Genomic DNA, 21,125 nt, shown 5'->3' on the forward strand with positions numbered 1-21,125 from the left:
TAGATTTTGATTCGCATGTTAGCTCTCGAGAGCCCAACTAATGTGCTTATTTTCAATTTTATGGTTTTTTGGTATATTAAACAGAAATAAGGCAACAACACTTTTCAAGACTACAGACCACTTCTTTCGTTAGAAATTATCCATGTGTGTAGGGAGCCACTTTTTCAATGCAGTGAAAATGGAATTCATCGTTAACGCATATTTGCAATACATTTTACAATTCATCTTGTACAACACTATTTTTCTTGTGCAATGCGGTTGTCTTAAAATTATTCAAAACAATTAAGGGGTCAGTACCTTTCAAACATTTTTTTTTAAATTTAAGTAAATTTTATATTTCTTTGAAACCATAACCTGCATAGTTATTTCGCAAACAAAAATTTATCTTCAAAATTTAAAAATATTGCCTACTTTTTTTAAAAAATTAAAAAAATTGAGAAAAATTTCAATTTTTTAAAATCCCTAAGGCTTTTTTTATTTTTGCATTAATTTAAAAAACGTTTTTTGCTAAACGATCACTATAATCACCTCTAAAAATCTGTGCATTCATTTGCTTATGAGTTTATTAGAAAATGTTGTTCTGTGATTAATTATGAAATTTTTTTTAAATTGGTTTTTAAAGGTTTAACAAACTCTAAACATTTGAGTAATTTATAAAATGCTTATCCAATGCACAGTTTTGTCAAATATGTTATCCCAATTGCAAAAAATATTACTTTAAAGCTGTATCTTTAATAGAAAGAAAATCCTTAGGGATTCCAATGACATGAAAACACAAAAAAAAAAAATCATCATCGAGAAAAAGCAGTTTAAAGTTTTTCTTTTGCATAAGAACACATAGCGAACATGGCCTAAAACCACTCATAACTTTTTAAATATTTGAACTAAAGCAATGAAACTTTTCCCCTGTATTCAGAATAGTTTTTATTTTTGAAATAAGCAATAAAATGTTTTTTGATAGTTTCATCATTTTGAGGTATGTAACCCCTTTTAAAATGCAATATAAAAATACGGAAAGTTTGGCGGTAGATGGGGGGAAAAAATTCAAGATTACCTCCTAGAAAGTGGCAAAGGTGTAGTTTGAGTGTCTGCATCTTTAATTTCGCTGTCATCATTTACATCAGTCGATACATCTGCACATGATGGATTCAGCTGTAGCTCACTTTTCATTCTCTGCATAAATGCAGCTAACTCTTCGATACTCTAAAATAAAAGAAAAAAATAGTCCCTAGAGTTACACAACTCATGGCACAACAGTAGTAAACATAGTGAACTGAAAAGTATAATAAACATTTTCACAATCGGGTGTTGAAAAAGATCAGTCTAATTATGTGATTTTATCTGCGGCATTTAGTGATAAGGGCTTCTCAATGAGCTGACCTCTTGCCTTTTTGCAGATCTACTCGGAAAACATGGCAGAAATTGCACATTAAACTTATAATGTGGTGGAATTTATTTCATATAATTGGTTGCGTTAAACAACAAAAATGCGAGGAAATAAAATGACAAATATAAAAAATCCAAAACATAAATCTCTGTAATAGCAAACGTGTGTCAAAAAGAAATAACTGGACGAAGTATATTAAGCATTATATAACTATTACGCAGTGGTTGGAAAAACTACATTTTTTTTTTTTTTTTTTTTTTTTGTAGTGAACTACAAATGCAACTATTTTATTAGAATTATAGTTGAATGCAATTACTTTTCTTTAATGTAGCAACTACAAAATACTTTTGAAATGCAGTCGCTACTTCCTACTTAAAAAAAAATTAAATAAAAAGCATGCACTCAAACCATTTGAGGATTGGACGAAAAAATTCGAAAAGTTGCTCAGATCAATAAATTAGCTCATTTGAACATGGAATATTACTAAGAATTAGCTATCATTTCTTTCTCTCTTTTATTAAACCATTTTTACGAATATTCGTTTCAAGGAAGGATTAAAAAGTTGAAAGAAACAAATTTTTACAATTCGGCTACTTGAAAAATGCAAATATAAGCAGTCATAATTTAATTAAAATTTTACATTGACATACATACACATAAAATTGATTAGATTAGGAAAACATCTTTTTAAATGGAAGAGAAAGACTTGAATTTTCCAAACAGGAAACTATTTTAAAGGATTTAATTACTCAATTTTGAGTTTCAAGCTATTAATACGGACCTAGACACTATCCCCTTTCTTACGCCACTGATGAAATGTTTTAACTTTGTTTAAAAGTAGTTTCCAGAAATCGCTACAAACTACTAAATATCTAGGTTTTTTTAAAGTTGTGCGCTACACTACAAACTACTAAAATTAAGTTACTGGAGTAGCCTCGCTACTTGTAGCGCGCTACTTCTGACCACGGCTACTACGTACATCAATTTTGCATAATGATTGTACGAAATTGATACACGTAAAAGTTATTCAATCAGATAAAAATTTCTGGCCGATTCGTAAGTTCATTTGAATTTCAATAGGATATGATAAGATTGTTCATACATTTCTAAGTGATATGTCTGTATGTTAATAGTTGAAATCTCAATATTATGTTTAACAACTAATTTGCTGAGTTCAGTCTATGGTCTAATACAGTGATGCCCACCTTCGGTCCACAAAGCTGATCCGTGTGGTCCGTCATTATTGTTCCAAGTTTCAAATCGAAAAGCACAATTGAGGAGTTGACTTTCAAAATGGATTATATCCACTTTTGGAAAGAAAAAAAAAAGTGTTTTTTTTTTTTTTTTTTTTCGTTTTCAGAATCTTTAATAAAGGGTGTCCCAAAATTAACGCAAGATTTGAATTTGCCGCCATTTTTGCAATAAATTGTGGGCAATCTTGAAAAAAGAACAATTTGGCAGCTGAGGGTCTAGGGTTATTACAAATGGAGCGTTTTCGATTCCATAATGCGTTTTCATTATCGAACAATTATTTGAAAAATAATGAAAGTTTGGGCGGGTCAAGCAGTTTACTGTTATTGGCGCTCGATATCGCAATTAGGTAATGCGCATGTGGTTGTGGGATTACTGACATAGACGTTTGACTTCAAATAACCCCATAGGGAGAAGTCTAATGATGTAAAATCACACGATCTAAGGTGCAATTCATATCACCGAAACGAGAGAGTACACGAACAGGAAATTCCTCATGCAGTGATTGAATTGTTTCGCTGGCTGTATAATAGCATAACACTCCATTTTTACTAACCCTAAACTCCCAGCTGTCAAATTGTTCTTTTTCCGTGGCTGCCAACAATTCACAGCAAAAATTGTGGCAAATTCAAATCTTGCGTTAATTTTGGGACACCCTTTATAAGCCCTATATACCCATGAATTTCTTTCTTCTCGAAGTGATTTATATCTAATGTTACAATATGCGTAAACATTGGTTTTACCACCTAAACGGGATATAATCCGAGGTAATAATATAAACGGGTAAAAAACAGGGGAAATATCCCCTTATTTCTCGTTTACAGCCAAGTGGAACCTATCCCTTATCTGCCAGTACCCACTCATTCACTTTCATATCAAAAGGGCACATATCCAAATTTGAATTTGCCACTTCTAATTCAAAAGTAGTTGACACAAAAGATAGCGGAGCGAAGCACTGGCTGAGCATTGCCAATCAAATCGTGATACCCGTCCGTATTAAGAGATCGCAGCACCTTGCACCTTTTGCAAATCTGTTATCAGTTAGGCAAGCGCGACCTCAAATTGTAATTACTAAATTAATATTAAATAATTAATATTACCATTAAATTTTGATTGATTAAAGATTCAATTGTGATAGAAATTGTTATCAATTGAGATAAAAATTGTGTTCTATTAATACCTACAACGTTGTTATTTGAATCGGCTTGAGTGGTTTTATTGTTCATTCTTAATTGGATCGAAGGTGCTTTTTTTTTTTTTTTTTTTGAAGTGTTCAATGAAAAGAATAAAGTAAGTAAGAAGGAATAAAGTAAAGTTTAAAAAAATATATTAAAAAATATTGAATATTTGGTAAATTACCGCCCATTAGCCAGGGCTAAAGCAGAAATACGTGGTGCTAATAAGCACGAAACTGCAGTCCTCGGCTGGAAATGACTGAGCTGGCGGTGTATTTCACGTATTGAATATTTGGTTTTAATCTAATAAAGTTTACTTCTGAAGAAAATGCGTGTTTTTTTTCTTTGTTTTTTTGCAAAAGGGATGATATCCACTGTTTTACACCAAAAAGGAATCCAAAATAAAATTAGCAGCTTAGGTTTGGAAAAATTCCTAGACTTATGCCAATAGTCACTTGTTATTCTACTAAAACATTATAAGAAATTCGAAATTCTAACAGTTAGTGTTTGTGCGCAAAACATTTTTTTCGTTTAGCCAAGAAAATATAATACTGGATAGAATCCGTTTTGAAAATAAACTCCTCAATTAGTGAAAATGTTACAAATTTAGAGTCAAATATTTAAAAATTGGTTTCTGAAAAACAGACGCATTTAACAAAATAAGGATCTACTGATGATAACAACAATCATTGGTTTAATTTTCTTACCTTTTCCATATTTTTTAAATTTATTTAGAAAAGAACGAAATATTTTGAAATTTTATTTGTACTCTGACCCGCAGAAATGATTTCAATAAAAAGTGCGGCCCTCGGGAAGAAAAAGGTTGGGCACCACTTTTCTTAACAACATGTCATAAAACGGATAATAAACCTGGAGCTGATAATGGCTTTGAAATGTTTATTATGTCAAAAAGTGCTGCGTTTCATTACGTCAAATGTTAAATTTACATGAAACAATCACCCATCATGTACAAATATTCGAATAGTTCTTCAGTTCCAAAGTGTAAAATATTCAAAAAATCTTTTCATTTAATCCAGTTTTCTTTAATCCATAGCTTTTTGTTGATATTAGAAACTGCTTAGATAAAATATCTATTTTTCAGTCCATCCTGATGCATATGGAAGAAATATATAAGTTACATGACATAATTTTCAGCTAATTCTTTTGGAAAGAGAGCCCGATTATTATTGCAATTTTTGTTCATTATACTGCTGTTTTCCTACTCATCTATGCTAATAATATAAAGCAGTAGAGTTTGTTTGAACGCGCTAATCTCTCGCGCTAATCTACTGGTTCGATTATTTTTGTGTTGAATAGTCCATTCCTTGAGAGGCTATATAACATCCCGCTATGACTAATAGGAGTGGAACAGCAATAAAAAATGTTATGAAAACGGGAAAATATATATCATAATATAAAATGCTTGGAACGCAAAATATGCGTAGCCACAGTGGATCGACTTGAAAGCGCGGGCTTCGTGATCCAGTGGGCGTAGGTTTGAGTCAGCCATGAGGCATAACCTAGAGTACTTTTCAAAGAAAATCCTAAACATTATTTGTAAATAAATAAATAAATATTATATATATATATATATATATATATATATATATATATATATATATATATATATATATATATATGTATGTATGTATGTATGTATGTATGTATCACTGTCTTATTTTTCTTATTACTTACTAATAATATAAAGCTAAAGAGTTTGTTTGTTTGTGCAGGTAATGAGTTTGTAATCTCAGGAATTATTGGATCGAACTGAAAATATCTTTTTGTGTGGAATAGTCCATTTATTGAAGAAGGCCATAGGCTTTTTTTTTTTAATCAAAATTGACCGAAATACTTGTTATTGAAAATTAAATGTTTCATTAATTGTTTAGTTCTATGAATTCCTAATAGATGGCGGGGTAAGTTAACTCTTCGAGAGGGTGCTGGCCGATAGTGTCGATAGCTGCAAGGAACCATGCCCATGCTACGCTGTTGTGATGAGCGAACAGATTTTTAAATGCCTTTTTTTTTTTAAGTTTCAGGTACATAATGTGATTTTGCAGGATTTTTCTATTGGGTTTTGTTTTCCTTATTTCTTCAACGTTTGTTTTTGTTCTTAGATAAGTAACTATCTTCAACTATAAGTAAATAATTTGATTAGTTCAATTGTGATAGTTCTTTATACAGGGTGGCGACAGGAACTGTGAAAAAAAGTTCCCTGACTTTTCCCTGATTTCCCTGATTAAGTTCACCAAATTTCCCTGATTTACGTTACCAATGATAATGGTTTTCTTCCTTTGCTTTACTTGAAATCCATTGTATGTTTGTATAAAATGCAGTATTTTAAACGTTCGAAGTTATGTAAAGTTGTTGAATTAAAGATATGTTTTAAAAAGATGCTACTTTTTTTAATGAAATGGTTAAAATAACAAGACTATTTTTTTGGGGGGGGGGGGGGAATAACCTACAAAACAGTATAGTAAATTTTTATACAATGAAAAGATTATAGAAAATTAAAAAAAAAAACTTTACATCCAGAAACCACTTAGCATAAGAATTTTAAGAAACTATTAAAATTACTTTTAAAAACATATGTATTTATGATAGAACTAAAAAGTAATTGAAATTATTTTGACCTAAGTTTTCAAACAGTATAGTAATTGTTGCAAAAATAACAAGTAATAGTGAAAGAATAGAAGTAATGCAGTTATTCTTATATAACTAATTGACATATTTATGCAAAACAGATGAAACCATTTGACAAATTTTCATAGGGAGCTTTTCTCTAATCAAGAACATAGGTTTTTAAAGAATGAATACAGCATTCTAACAATAAAAAAAAATAAAGATATTTACTTAAGTACACAAGTTAACTCTATTTCAAATGATTTCAGTATGTTACGAGAAAAAATCTTCGATTGCTTTTGTAACAAACAACTTTGAAATGCAAGGGGGGGAAATGAAAAAAAAAAGCAATTAGTTAATTTCAAAATATATAAAAGAAGAATACAACTTGGTTATAAAGTTAAAGAATCACTAAAGTCTGAAGAAAAGAAAACCTTTATAATCTGCGGTGACAACAAATAGTATAACGGCAAAAACAAAGGTTTTTTAATTGAAAATTCAATTTTAGCAATTAAATTAAAAACGCGAAGAAGTAATAACTTTCAAGCTTTTATCAGTATTAATTCAAAAACCAAAGATTTCTTTTTGAAATCATGATTACAGTAAACTAATTACTTCGAGACAATGGAATAAAGGCAAACGAGCTAAGGCATAATTGAAGGCTTCCTCTTTGCCTGTATGGTTGTTTATTTTACGTAGCATTGAAAGCGTAAAAGGAAATTTCAAGCTATGTAAAATAAACAACCTAACAGACACAAAAGCAATCTTAGGAAGTTCATCCTGTGGTTAATAAGTAAGATTCAATACTTTGACGTTGAGGAAAAAAGATGCACAAATATGCAGCAGTATAATCGCACCTCATTAATTTTACTTTTTTTTTTGAACAGATAATTGGCGGAAAATGCGTAGGGAATTAAGAGTACTTAACTTTGTAAAGCAAAAAAAAAAATTTTCTTCAAAAAATCAATTTTCCCTGATTTTTTGTTATTTTTTCAAAATTCCCTGATATTTCCCTGACTTTTCCCTGATTAATAAAGTTCCCTGACTTTTCCCTGATCTCCCTGATTTCCCTGATCTGTCGCCACCCTGTTATAACGTTTTTATTATAGCATTGTTTATTTGGCGAAATTCTTTAAATTACAGTGGGAAAAAAACCGCTTCACTCGCTAAAGGGCAGGCTTTTGGTAGCGTGGTTGCTTGGCGCGTTAAGCGATGAACTATGCAGTTAAGAGATTGTTTTGAGTTTTAAAGCTACTGTTAATATTTTTATGTGTTTTGGCGAATAGTTTTAAATTTCAAAGAGACTTTAATAGGCCTTTTGAAAAGGTTTACACGCATTTTCATTGAAGAAAAATTATCATTGAAGAAAAATATTCACATCAGATGGGGCGGGGGCATGGAGTTTCTTTTGTTCAACAGGCTTTCTTTGACTTCTTAGCACGGGCATCGCCGTGCGGGTACTGCTAGTACATTATAAGCGGTTTCAATACAAAAATAAATAAAGAAATAAATTTTTAATTTTGGTATCAGATTCCTATTCATTTTCTAACTATTTTAAGAAGAATTTTTCGCAATTGGAAACGTTAAAACAACTATAAAATGTCAAATAAAGAAGAAAGTGGAAATCATTACAAAACAAATAATAAATAATCCAAGAATGTAAACTTGGATGTATATTTCCGAACTTTAAAACTACAACACTTTACAAAGGTAAGTTTAAGGAACGTATTTCTAACAATTCCAGAACTACAAAAACGAATTTCTCTAATCACGCCTAAATTCTATATTTTTTAGAACTGCAAAAATGAATTTCTTTAATCACGTGTAAATTCTATACTTGTTGAAAAACAATTTTCAAATCTCCTTTGAATCATGAAACAAAAACTGAAACCTTTGGAAGAAGAATCAGTTTTCCTTTACGTATGGGGTGGTATATCTGACATGCTTGACCTTTTACACTAAGTCTTAACAGAATATTTTATTTGGAGGAGGAATTTACAGCAGCATTCATTAGTCGCTTGAGTAATTAAAGCGTCAATCAAAGGTAAAAGGAATTACATTTGAGAAAAGAAGTAATTACTAAAGAACTGTTTTAAAAAATAACGCTCCGAAAAGCCGATGATGGAACTAATTTGTTATTTATTGGCTTATTCCTGTCGAAAACAAAATAAAGGATTTAAATGAAAACTAGAGAAATACTTACTCGGAGCCAATTTGTACATAAAACTCATTATTTATTACTTTTATTCTGATCGAAGAAGGAGCAAAGAAATTAAATGATAATAAGATATCCTCATAGATAATGCATTTTTCTGATCTATTTTTATGCATAATTCATTAAAAATGATAATCACATTTTAAAAAGTACGATTCATTTTGAAATTCTACAGCGTGCCTGATTTAAGAAAAAACAAAATTTGAGAAATTTTTCTCTCGCAATCAAGATTGCTTATTGAATTCATTTTGCCGTGACTTGGCGTTAGATCATTTCATTTTATGATAGGTAGATAGGAAGTCACATGATCCTTTGCTTTATGTAACGAGTAGACCATAGGTAAGGACATAGTTAAGGACCTTATGTCAAGCCGCGGTGAAAAAATTTAATCACTTTTATTTAACTTTAAAGGCTCAGATATAATAATAAATGATTATCCTTTAAACAAAACTCAAGAACTTTTTGTTGCGCAAAAGAAATTTAAATGAATCGATTTAGAATGCATTTTGAATTTTCGGTTTTTCTGTTTTAAAGAAAATGTTTCTTTCCTCTTAATACTGCGACTTTTAACATCTTTTATTTGCAATTAATTGATACACATAAAAAGTTAAGAAACTTGCCTGATTAGACGACGGAATATGTATGGTCAAAAGAGCGATACTGAAAAGGGACATTTTGAGACAAAAACTGGGCAGCCAGCAAAAACGTGGGTAGATCCGAACTGATATTGACTGTTAACTTTAAAATAATCTATACTATAAAAACCTGTGCGCGTCTGTTTGTGTGTCTATAACAACTTCTCCTCCGGACTACCAATGTCTACCAGGCCATACCGTTGGTTACAGGACATTCAGGAGAAGCCATTTCGTCCTGTCTCAACCCATTACACTTTAAGCGGCCGGAGTTATGAATTGAGGCTGCGAGAAGCAAAGGGATGTAAGTGGATGATTTTAAGTTTTGAGTAAAGCGCATTTGAAGTTCAGATCCTAGGTAAACTTCCATTGATTTTTTTTTAAATAAATCACGCTGAATAGCTGCACCTACTAGGGCTACTATTATTATCTCTTGCTCTTGCCCCAATACAGAGGAGAGGTTCCACTATCATTTGTACAATGTACAGGGTAGAGTCCATGTCGATTCCACAAGAGCTGTAACATGATGGTCTCTGGTTTTTTTGAATTTAACATATGTTAAAATTCATAAAAAATTAAGATATGCGTTTTTTTTTTTTTTTTTTTTTTGCACAAAAAAATTCTTTGGCCGAGATACAGGTCGCCAAAGATGGCGGCCCTGTCATGATTTCTCACTTGGGATTTTCGTCAAAATTTTTAAAGTCCATTATTACCGTCCAGGAACGGTAGAACATATTTTGTTGCGGTTTGTTTTATGTAAAAGGATATCTTTTCTTGTTTAAAAACCATATGCAATATTTTGAAATATAAGCTTTAGTTGTTTTTCCACAGTGTTTTGAAAAACAAAGTATACAATTTTTTTTTTTTAATTTTTCAATATGTCAATTTCAAAAGTTTTCATTTTTTTTACAGTTTATTAGTACCACTGAGCACTACGTTCCCTGAAAAGGAGAGCTTCCACTTTTTCGTTTAACAGATTTTAGAGGCATTTGAAAAAATGGGGGTTTTTAAGGAACCCTTCACGTAATGGCAGACCCGAAAATTAAAAAAAAAAAAAAAAAAAACTCGCAACAAGTGACCAGAGAACACTTTTAATTAAGCTATATAGCGAAATTTTCATTTTGAGTCTCTACTTTATCCAAAAATTTTATTTTTTATGAAAACAAGAACGCGGCCTCCAGCCGATTCGCTGCATTTCCTCTTCAGCGTAGCACCGAAAGAAAGGTTAAGCGCAATGCTATTTTGTTCTCACTAAATTCAATATCCAGGATAAAATGGCGACTCAAAATGAAATAATTTCAGATTATTGCAAGGTTCTTGGAAAAACAGTTCGGGTAAAACGAACTGATTGATATTGATATATGCTTAAGTAATAATGATTATGTACTAAAAATCTATGTTGCGATTCCAATGAGTGAAAAATTTGGATATCATTGGGGGGGGGGGGGATGTAGCATCTGAACCAAAAATTCTTCACGTGCATGTCAATGATTCTGTACTTTCTCGGGTATATTATTATATGATAACGTCAACCTGTTTTTAATAGCATTTTATTTGACATATTCTGCAAATAAAAATATCATATTTTTCATGTATGTTTTCCATGCCACCCCAGACAATGTACGACGAAGGGAATATCGAGCAGTATCAGCAGGGATAATTGGTGTCCTATTCAAATCCATCAATTTTCTGCTAGTACTATTTGATTAATTTGACTCATCTGAAGTTGATATAAAAAGTTTTGGTCAGCAAATGGATGCTTGGTACGTTAGGTAAGTTCTCTCTCCAGATGTTAATTTAAAAAATCTTTGAGTAACAAATGCAAATAAAAAAAAGTAATAATTTTAGAACAGTTAACTATATCTGTATTATATATCACTTTAAAGAACTAAATTTTTAATGAAACGAAAAGTCAATACTTGACATAACTTTTTAAATATTTTTTGAAAATAAAATCTTTCTACTTAAATACGGGAAAGTAAGAAATGGAAAAAATATCGCAATGAAAAAATAAGGAACGTAAATTATGTTAAAACACAGAAAGATCGTAAATGAACGGAAAAATAAGAAATGGAAATTTCGTTCAGTCACGAGAAATTTATAAACGGAAAACTACAACTACGGAGAAATAAGAAATGGAGCTTCTGTTAAATCACGGAAAGTCATTGAACGTAAACGTAATATTTACGGCAACTTTGCTGCCGGTACTTTCTCCGTTATTTTCAGGAAATTTTTTTAACAGTGTACACAACTAATAGTTATTAATCCGCAGGAAATAATTTTTTTTTCATAATTTTGGACTTAATTCACTTTAGCTTTAAACTGCTCACATATTGGAGTGAAAATTTCAAGATCTCATTTAAAGTTTCACGATACAAACAAGTTTTCTTTAACCCAAACGCATTTGTATACTCTAAGCACGATTTTGAATGAAATATTTTCTTCCTTTCACCAGAGAAATCAAAAACATTTTCAGAATTAATTGAGAATTAAGTCCACTAATTACATATTTTTATTTACATTGATTAATGCTACTATTCTTCACGAAATTTTTCCACTCCAACCACCTCATTTAAATTTTCCGGTGTACTTGCCTTATTATCCTAACAAAAGAATTACGGGTATGGAAAATAATTTTTACTCCAAAGAACTCTGAATTCAAGCATATACCATTTCAAAAGAAACGCAAACGAGAACATGGAAAACTAAATACAAAAGCCTTTTCTTACGAAAACCGTCATTAAAAAAACTAAAGGTAAGACTGCAAAGCGATAAACTTACAAATTATAACAAGTTATTGCGAAAGGGTTTTAAAATGTTAAAATTTCAAGTTTTATAACTGCAACATTAAGAAATTTAAAACTGGAATTAGAGTATTCATTTGAAAATAAACTCAACGGAATATAAGTACTTTTTCGCTTCAATACACGCCTACAAGCATATTTAATTATAAGTTTGCTTGTATTAATAGTCTTACAATGTTGGGGATTTTTCACGCAATTAAATGTGAACACTTCAAAGAAATTTTTTTTGTATCCAGGGAAAAAAAAGAAAGAAAGAAAAACAACTTAGTTCTTAGCATTTAACAATAAGTACATTTGAAAATTATCGGAGCTAAAATCCTAGGATACTGTTGCAGAAAATTTGAACTTTTATTAATAGCCCATTACAGAAAATTCGAGTCAATTGAGGAAATATAAAAGCAAACTTCAGACTGTCACAAAGAGAATTATTAACGAAAGGTAAAGGATATGTATCACATTTTATCTCGAAGCTTTAAATCCGATTTGTTGGAAAGTAGTTCCGCAATATTTTTTAGAAAATAGTTATAAATTACGGAATTATCTATGTGTCGTAAAAAAACACTATTATTCTCATCATAATAATTATTATTAAGTAAAATGAAGGAAGTAGTATACTACCTCTATTAACGAGTGTAGACTGTTTTTAATTGAGTTCAAAATAGCAATTTGAACAAATAAGGAAGAACTCTTTCCAAAATAATCAACATGTAAGAAAATATAACATACTAAATAAGTTGTTTATAAAATTCACCGGTTAGTGGAATCGGCTTCTTATAGAAATGAAAAACCTAGTGGCAACCAAATGAAAACATAATTCTGATAATCAGCTTAATAAACCTCTTCCTGATCTGTAAAACTTATTACCAATCAAATGAAAACGTAATTCTCATAATTAGAGAAATCAGATTCTTACTAAAGTTAAAAACCAAGAGGCATTCAAATGAAAATTATAATTCTCATAATCAGCGAAATCAACTTTTTGCTGACATGGAAAAGCAAGTAACAATCATTTGAAAACATAGTGCTCATAACCAGCGAAACCACCCTCAAATCGACATGAAAAAAATAGCAATCAAATGAAAACGTAATTCACATATAATCAGCGGAATCATCTTCTGAAAAAAATATAAGGAGTATTCCACTGAAAGCATAATTCTCATAACCAGAGGAATGAGCCTTTAACTCACATGAAAAAACAAGCAGCGATCAAATGAAAGAATATTCTTATAATCAGCAAAGACCTATTTTTACCATAGATTAGCATAAGCAGTGTCTAATACTAAGATCAAAACAAAACAATCATTTTTTTTCAAAAACCTCATAGTCCAGTCATTATAGTAAGTTCACCTCGGAATTCGAGATACCCAGCTGTAAGTCTGTAAATACTTGTATATTGACACCCTAAAAGTTGTCTCAAAACCTACATATGGTAGGGTGTACGCAAATATTAAATTTCAAGGTCAAAGGTCACAAAAATCTTTTTTTTTTTTTTGCGCTTTTTATGTAAATATCTCATTTCCTATGGGTTTTTTTGCTATTTATATTTATTATCAATATTGTAGAATACAAAATTCTCTACAAATTTTGTTTAAAAAAATTTTTATACGGTGAACCGTTTTCGAGATAGAGGGCGGAGAGCGTACGGTCACAGGATCGCTTCAGGTCAACCGGTGCATCCGGTCGAAAACGCGCCATATATAGTTGATGAACTATCGATAAATCAATGATTATAAATATTTGTCAATTTTTATTAACTATTATATTATATTTTATCATTTTTTTTCCTAACCTATCCACTTTTTATTCAGTATTAATTTACTTAACAACACTTACTTGCCCATGTAATTGCAGAATTGTTAATGAAAATATAAGAATTATATTTGAATTTTAACCTAATTAATATTAATAACTTCTTACATGATGAAAAAAAAACAAATAAATTATGAATTAATTTTTTATTAAAAAATTTCATTTAATACATTTATTTTTATTAAAAGTAAAAAAAATGGAATAAAAGGTACAAAACTACAATTTATAATTTTAATCATCTTCTTCCTCTTCATCGTTGTCTTCCGGCTGTTGGTAAATTTCAAACTGGTCTTCATTATCGTCTTCAACGACATTTGTCTCAAGTTCTTCCATGATTTCGGGGTCAAAGGTTCCATCTTCGTTAATGTCGCTCTGATATGTTAGAGAATTGAGACAAGCTTGCCAATTATAGTCCAACCACGGATTGTATGGAATTTTCAAACGTCCAGATAAAGTAAAAATTTGATGCGTGTATTCCGCTCATTTGAATGAGACTCTGCTTCTGCAAAAGCTGACATCACTAAAAATAATAGATTTGTCCATTTCCGGCTGTAAAACGGATGTTTGTCTTTCCATACAATCCGTGGTCAGACAGTACATTGGCCACAGGCTAAAGAGTATTGCAAGCCCGCTTTCCTGCATCCGCATCGCGAACCACAACCACTCTTGCAGTTGCAGAAAATTGTATTTAGCAAATCTTCTGGAGCAGGTGATAAAATTGTCATGATAGGCTCCAGAAAATCGTTTCGCATTGCCCAACCCCATACCTGGGGTTCCAAATCATGCCCTAACCAAGTTTGAACTTGATAATATACACGTCTGAAATGTTGATGAGCAGCTGCACTTGTTGGTGGAATATTTGAAAGCTGCACAGGTTTATTAAGTTTTGTAGACTTGACGTAATGCATATAACGAAGATGATCGAGACTTTTCACAGATTTCGGAGCATTATAGACTGCCAATAAAGTTTGAGTTCCACTCTCTAATAATCTCTGGGCCGAACAATTTTCTTCCTCAAATGCTGCAGCTAGTTCATCCAAATTTGTCAGTTTCTCAAAAACTTTTTTAAATGATTTTTTCCCTTTTTAAAAAGCGCCGAAGTTGTGTCACAGCCACTTAATGCGTGCAGAAATAAAATATGTGTTTTGGAATGAGGATAATTATCAAAACTTTTAGTCGTTTCATCAACTATATATGGCGCGTTTTCGACCGGAGGCACCGGTTGACCTGAAGTGATCCTGTGACCGCGCGCTCTCTGCCCTCTATTTCGAAAACGGTTCACCGTATAAAAAAAAATTTTAAACAAAATTTGTAGAGAATTTTATCTTCTACAATATTGATAACAAATACAAACAGCAAAATACCCATAAGAAATGAGATATTTACAAAAAAAGCGCAAAAAAAAAACGATTTTTGTGACCTTTGACCTTGAAATTTAATAGTTGCGTACACCCTACCATATGTAGGTTTTGAGACTACTTTTAGGGTGTCAATATACAAGTATTTACAGACTTACAGCTGGGTATCTCGAATTCCGAGATTCTTACCTAATTTAAGCTTAAATGACTGAACTATTACTGAATTTAACTTCTATTTTTCCTGAAGTAGTATTTACAAAATGGTACGTGGTCAATTTTCCTGATTCTCTCACTATTTTTTATATTTTTGCTGTTTTAACCAGAATGATTTTATGTTCATACATGAAGAACGCTTATTTTAAAATAGCAATAAATTTAAAAAACTTAAATTCGAAATGACATCAGAATATTTGATTTTTCAAAATTCTTAAAAATCATATTCGTAGCATATTTTGATAGATTATCGTTTACATTAAAGAAATAATCATGGCAATCCAAAAGATTGCAACAAAAAATCAATTCTTTGTACATAAGTAATTTATTAAGGGGTTCAAAATTATTTTTCTTGGGAACAAGAAGGAGAATATTACGTGTGATAGCTTCAATTCAATAAGAGTTAAAATTTGATTTACGACTATGCTGAAATGTTAAAACAATATAAGCTGTCCTTTAACATCAACATCAAGTTGCATCACAACTTGAGACAAAACAAAACGAAGAAGAAAAAAAACATGAAAAAAAGTCTTTTCTTAACCATCCTAACATTTTCTATGTTTCACATTGTTACTCTGTTACGACCATTTCGAAAATATAATTATCAATGACAATATATCTGATAAATTTGAAAAAATAAAAATAAGAAGAAGTATAATTTCCGTGCTTAATTACTACTTGGAATCCTTCCGTCAACAAACAAGGTGAGTATAATTATTATTTTTTTTTTTTTTTTGATAGTTAATCTTAACTGCTGAATGCTCACTCCGTTACATTTGTATTATTGATTTTAAAGAAAAACAGTTATCTCCCTTAAAACTGCAGAAATAATAAATTCTAGAAACATTATTAATTTTATGCTTGTTCTGTAATTGTAACTGTTCTTTTTGATTAGAACGATTTTCCTAAGGAATACTTAATTGTCCACTCCGTTGGCCAAATAAAGAACCTTCATAAAATACTTACGCACAAAACAAAGATACTTGATGATGCAAAAATAAATGTAAATTCAATTTTTAAAAAACCAATGTCATTCGTTGGCAGAAATTATTTAAATTGAGGAACAAAATTCAAGAGTATCGTTAAAACTTGGACCCTTTTCCAGAGAATGATCCGAAAACAAAATGTCAAGTTCATCAGAAAATTAAAAACCACAAAATTGCATTTTTTAAAAGTCCATTAAACAATTAAACGGCATGAAAATACATTAAACAATTGAAAACAATTAAAGAATCATTAAAATAAGCATTTATTTAGTGAGTGAATTAATTGAGAAAGCTTTTTATATACTATTTGGAGAAAGGAGGGATGGTTAAAATTTTAACTTTTTTCTGTTCATGGTTGCAAGTTCGATTAATTACTACGTAATTTTCTCATTTTGATAAAAATTTCACATTAATAGAGGATGTCCTTTTATTAAAATATATTTTTTAATTGTGAACAGAGTGTAATCCCGATTAATGCACTAATCAAGCATTTTCCTGTTTATTCAAAAGTAAAACTACCGGACACAACAATTGATGTTTAGTGTGAAAAGATGTGAAGTGATACCTAACACTCGTTTCATTCACTTTCTTAAAAGTCACATCCACTTTTACTTCCTTTTACAAAAAAGGAAGTATTGTATTAGAGAAATAATTGTCACTCAAAAACGACCTTAATTTCCATTTTGCTCACCCCCGAATGAATGTTAAGTTTTTATTTCGACTCGACTACACGTGGAAGAGTGCCTAAGAACTTATAGACACGTGAAATATCCATTTTGACGATTCCCGAGTTAGTTACAACGAGTTTTCTCGTGACGTCTGTATGTGCGTTGCATAACTCAAGAACGGAAGGTTCAGAAAGTTGAAATTTGGTACGTAGACTCCTAGTGGAGTCTAGTTGTGCACCTTTTTAGCACCCTTAGAAACACCCGAATGCTGCATTCGAGTTTTCTAAGGGGGTCTTTTGCCCCTTTTTGGAGGGAAAATCATTATTAATTTCGATGTAAACTCAAGTGGTGTTACAATTGGGTGGACAGTTGGCGATATATCGCCAATCTTTTGGTCGCCAAGTTTTGTCGCCAACTTGGCGAAAAATTTGGCGATTTTTTTTTAAATCTGGTTTTAATTTGCACTGTTAAAAAAAACCTGAAAGTTCAGGTAGTTTTCTGACTGATTTTAACAGAATATTTCCGTAATGCTTCAAAACGTATTTTTTCTTTACAACAACGGAAATATAACGAAAGGAAGTAACGAAAACAGAATTTTTCCATTTCTAGGGTTGCCGCTGTGCTGTACTTTGTTAGTATTCTGATTAGCCTTCAAGTTATGATGCTTTTTGATAGTGCTTATTAAATCGCACTGTTACATTTTGTTAATTAAAAGCTTATTTAGAATAACAACTCAGATGTCGTAGACAAAATAGATAGCTTGCTATTTCATGTCTGGAAAGTAATATGTATAATACGTATGTCGAAATTGTTTTTACGCCATTGGGCTTTGTAGGTTTGGAAAAATGTTTGCGCCATTTTCAGACAGGCAGATGTGTTTTGATCGCCCTGGTGATTTGATGTGGGTTTTACTGAGTCAGTATTAGACTATTATCGCGGTGTATTATTTTGCTCAATACTTCGAACAATTCTATTCGTTAGTCATATTGTGTGTTCTAGCGGTGAGAATAGTTTTAGGATCTCGTGTTATCCATTTAAAATAAAGGCTATTGGATTACTTGTATCCAGATGCAATGGAGACACTTAAATTTAGCACCGCTGGTCACATGTAAGTATTGTTGAATATCTTTGTACATGTTAATATACAAATGTATTTTTCTTGTTAATATGCATTTGATAGAATTCCGATGGTAGCTGATTTAGAATTTATAGAACTATTATAAAGTTACTGTTTTTGCTCTAACGCGTTGTATTCTTGAAAGTCATTAAAACGTTAAATGCCAACATTTCGTATCAACCGGAGATTATCGTGGTGTGCGAGCAAGACAGAAAAAATCACTCAGTTTCTTTTTTTTTTTTTTTTTTTTTGACAGATTGAAAGTAAACATTTTGAATCTCTAAATAAAAGTATTTCTTGCTGTGATATTTTTTGCGAAAAGGCATAGCAGATTGTTAATCTTTGAAAATACAATTACAATTTTGACAAGAATAAGTTTTCTTGACTACTTAGAAATCTGGAAACATTCATTACTCCTTTCGGGATTTCATTTATAATAAAAAATATAAATTATTTAATTTATTTTCTAAGGATCTCATCCAACAACTTATTTGAGATTATTGCAAGTTTCTTATAAAAACATTTCGGGTAAAACGAACTGATTGATATGTTTAGCCTAAGTATAATGCTTATGCACTAAAAATCTATGTTGCTATTCCAATAAGTGAAAAATGTGGAAATAACCGGGGGGGGGGGGGGGGGGGTATACATCATCTGAGCAAAAAATTCTTCACGTGTATGTCAATGATTCTGTTTTTAAACACAGTAAATTAGAATGCGGAACTCTCCATCAGGTATATTATTCCATGATAAAGTCAACCGGTTTTTAATGGTATTTTATTTGACTCATTCTGGAAATAAAAATATTCTATTTTTCATGTATGCTTTTCCATGCCACGCCAGAATATGTACGAGGGGATGTCGAGGGAAATATCGAACAGTATCAGCATCAAAAATTGGTGTTATATTCAAATCCACTAATTTCCTTGTTGGTACTTTTCGATTATTTTTATTCATCTGAAGGTGCAAATTTCGAGATAGATGCTTGAAAGGTAAGTTATCAAGCAAAAATTTCACTTAAAATATATTTGAGTAATAAATACAAATTAAAAAAAATAATGGTTTTTGAATAAATAACTATTTTTCTATTATATATCATTTTAAAGATAGGATAGAAAAACGAGAATGAAATTTCAGTAAAATATGTGAAAATGAGAAACGAAAAAATAGCGCAACGAAAAATCAAGAACCGAAAGTTCTGTAAAGACACAGAAAATTTAAAAACGGAAAAATAGATGAAAAGAAAATTTAAAAACCGAAAAATAGCTCAACGGAAAGAAGAGAAATGGAATTTTCGTTAAATCACGGAAAATTTATAAATGGAAGAACAGAACTAAACGGAGAAATGAGAAATGGAACTTCTGTTAAGTCACGGATAATAATTTAACGGAAACGTAATATTTACGGCAACTTTGCAGCCGGTACTTTATCCGTTATTTTCAAGAAATTTTTTTAACAGTGTGAAATTTGGTAGTTAGACTCCTAGTGGGGTCTAGTTGTGCACCTTCCTTTTTGGTTGCAATCGGATGCTCCAAAGGGCCCCTTTTTGGGGAAAATCATTGTTAATTTCGATGTAAACTCAAGTGGTGTTATAATATGGCGGACTCTTGGCGATATATCGTCAGTCTTTTGGTCGCCAAGTTTTGTCGCCAACTTGGCGACAAATTTGCCGATTGTTTTTTTTTTTTTAACTCTGGTTTCAATTTGGCCGCTGTTGGTGATATTTAGAGAGTAAACTAGTGAATCACATTAAACATGCCAATAATGGGAAAATGACATTAAATTGGAGTAAAAGGAAGTCATGTGATGCACACATCAGCTCGTTCAATATTAGTTATAAGGAGCATATCTTCCTGATAATTTATTTATCTTTAATTTGTAGAGAACTTACTGTCAGCAAATAAATAACATCAATGCACTTATATAGTGATTTATGACATTAAAGTTTTTTCTGAAAATTGAATTTCCAACTCTATTATCATTTTGTACCTTGTCCCCGTTCCGTTACATAAACTTACAATAGTTCTAAAACTGGTAAATTATTTTTTATTGTTTATATTCACATTTATTACTTGATATACAGTTATTTGTTACTACAAGTATTGTGAGATCACTTTTTTTAGTTGAATTATTTAGTTTTCTTGGTTTGAAAATAACTTTCATTTTGTGCGAGCCCCATTCCGTCACGGGCATTTTATTGTATTTTTGAATCATTTTCTTTAAAATTATTAACTTTTAATTCTCTATATTATACCTACGACAAATCTGTACTATTGATACCAAAACGAATATTCCTCATTTGCTTTGTTTGTATTTATGGAATAAAAACCCACTAAAAAAACTATTCCGAATATCTCGTCCCGTCATATGGAATGGCCCTGTTTTTACAGTAATGTAAAATTCCTGCTAATTTAAGAAAGAAAACAAAAATGAAATTGTGCAACGAATTGTTTTCAACCGAAAGAAAGAAAAAAATTTTAACATTTCAGGACCGCACACGTGAAATGTTTTAAAATTTTTATTGCATCTCCTATAAGACTTTAAAAAATAAGAATGAGCCGGTTTTGATACAAACCGCTTCGTTTTTTATTTTCAAAACATATAGGTATGAAATTTTCGTCTTTAACCTCTTGTTTTTCGATTTTCGTATTTAAATTACACATAACTGGACAAAATGTAGACCTGGTTAAACGAAAGTCGGTTAACGAGGGTCTACTGTAACTCAATGTCTTCGTCATTCATCGCTCTCAGTTAAATGCTACCAACTACTGAACTTGGTAAAATGAATTTAAAAAACGAACTAATGGTGATTAATAATTTCTAAGTTTTAGTGTTATCGAAGAAGATTTTTTCACGACCACATAAATTCAAAATCACCAACACGC

The 21,125-nt window shown here is 31.0% G+C and overlaps 1 protein-coding gene across 1 annotated transcript in view; it reads right to left on the reverse strand.

Moving 5' to 3' along the window:
* LOC129219328 (rho GTPase-activating protein 7-like) overlaps window positions 1-21,125 on the reverse strand; it is a 576,074-nt gene that overhangs the window by 273,052 nt on the left and 281,897 nt on the right. The window contains exon 6 of the mRNA XM_054853684.1: window positions 1,055-1,203. Coding sequence (XP_054709659.1) covers window positions 1,055-1,203 — 149 coding nt within the window. The remainder of the gene's footprint in view (window positions 1-1,054; window positions 1,204-21,125) is intronic.

Source organism: Uloborus diversus, chromosome 3, assembly GCF_026930045.1.
Source record: "Uloborus diversus isolate 005 chromosome 3, Udiv.v.3.1, whole genome shotgun sequence".
Lineage (NCBI taxonomy): Eukaryota > Metazoa > Arthropoda > Arachnida > Araneae > Uloboridae > Uloborus > Uloborus diversus.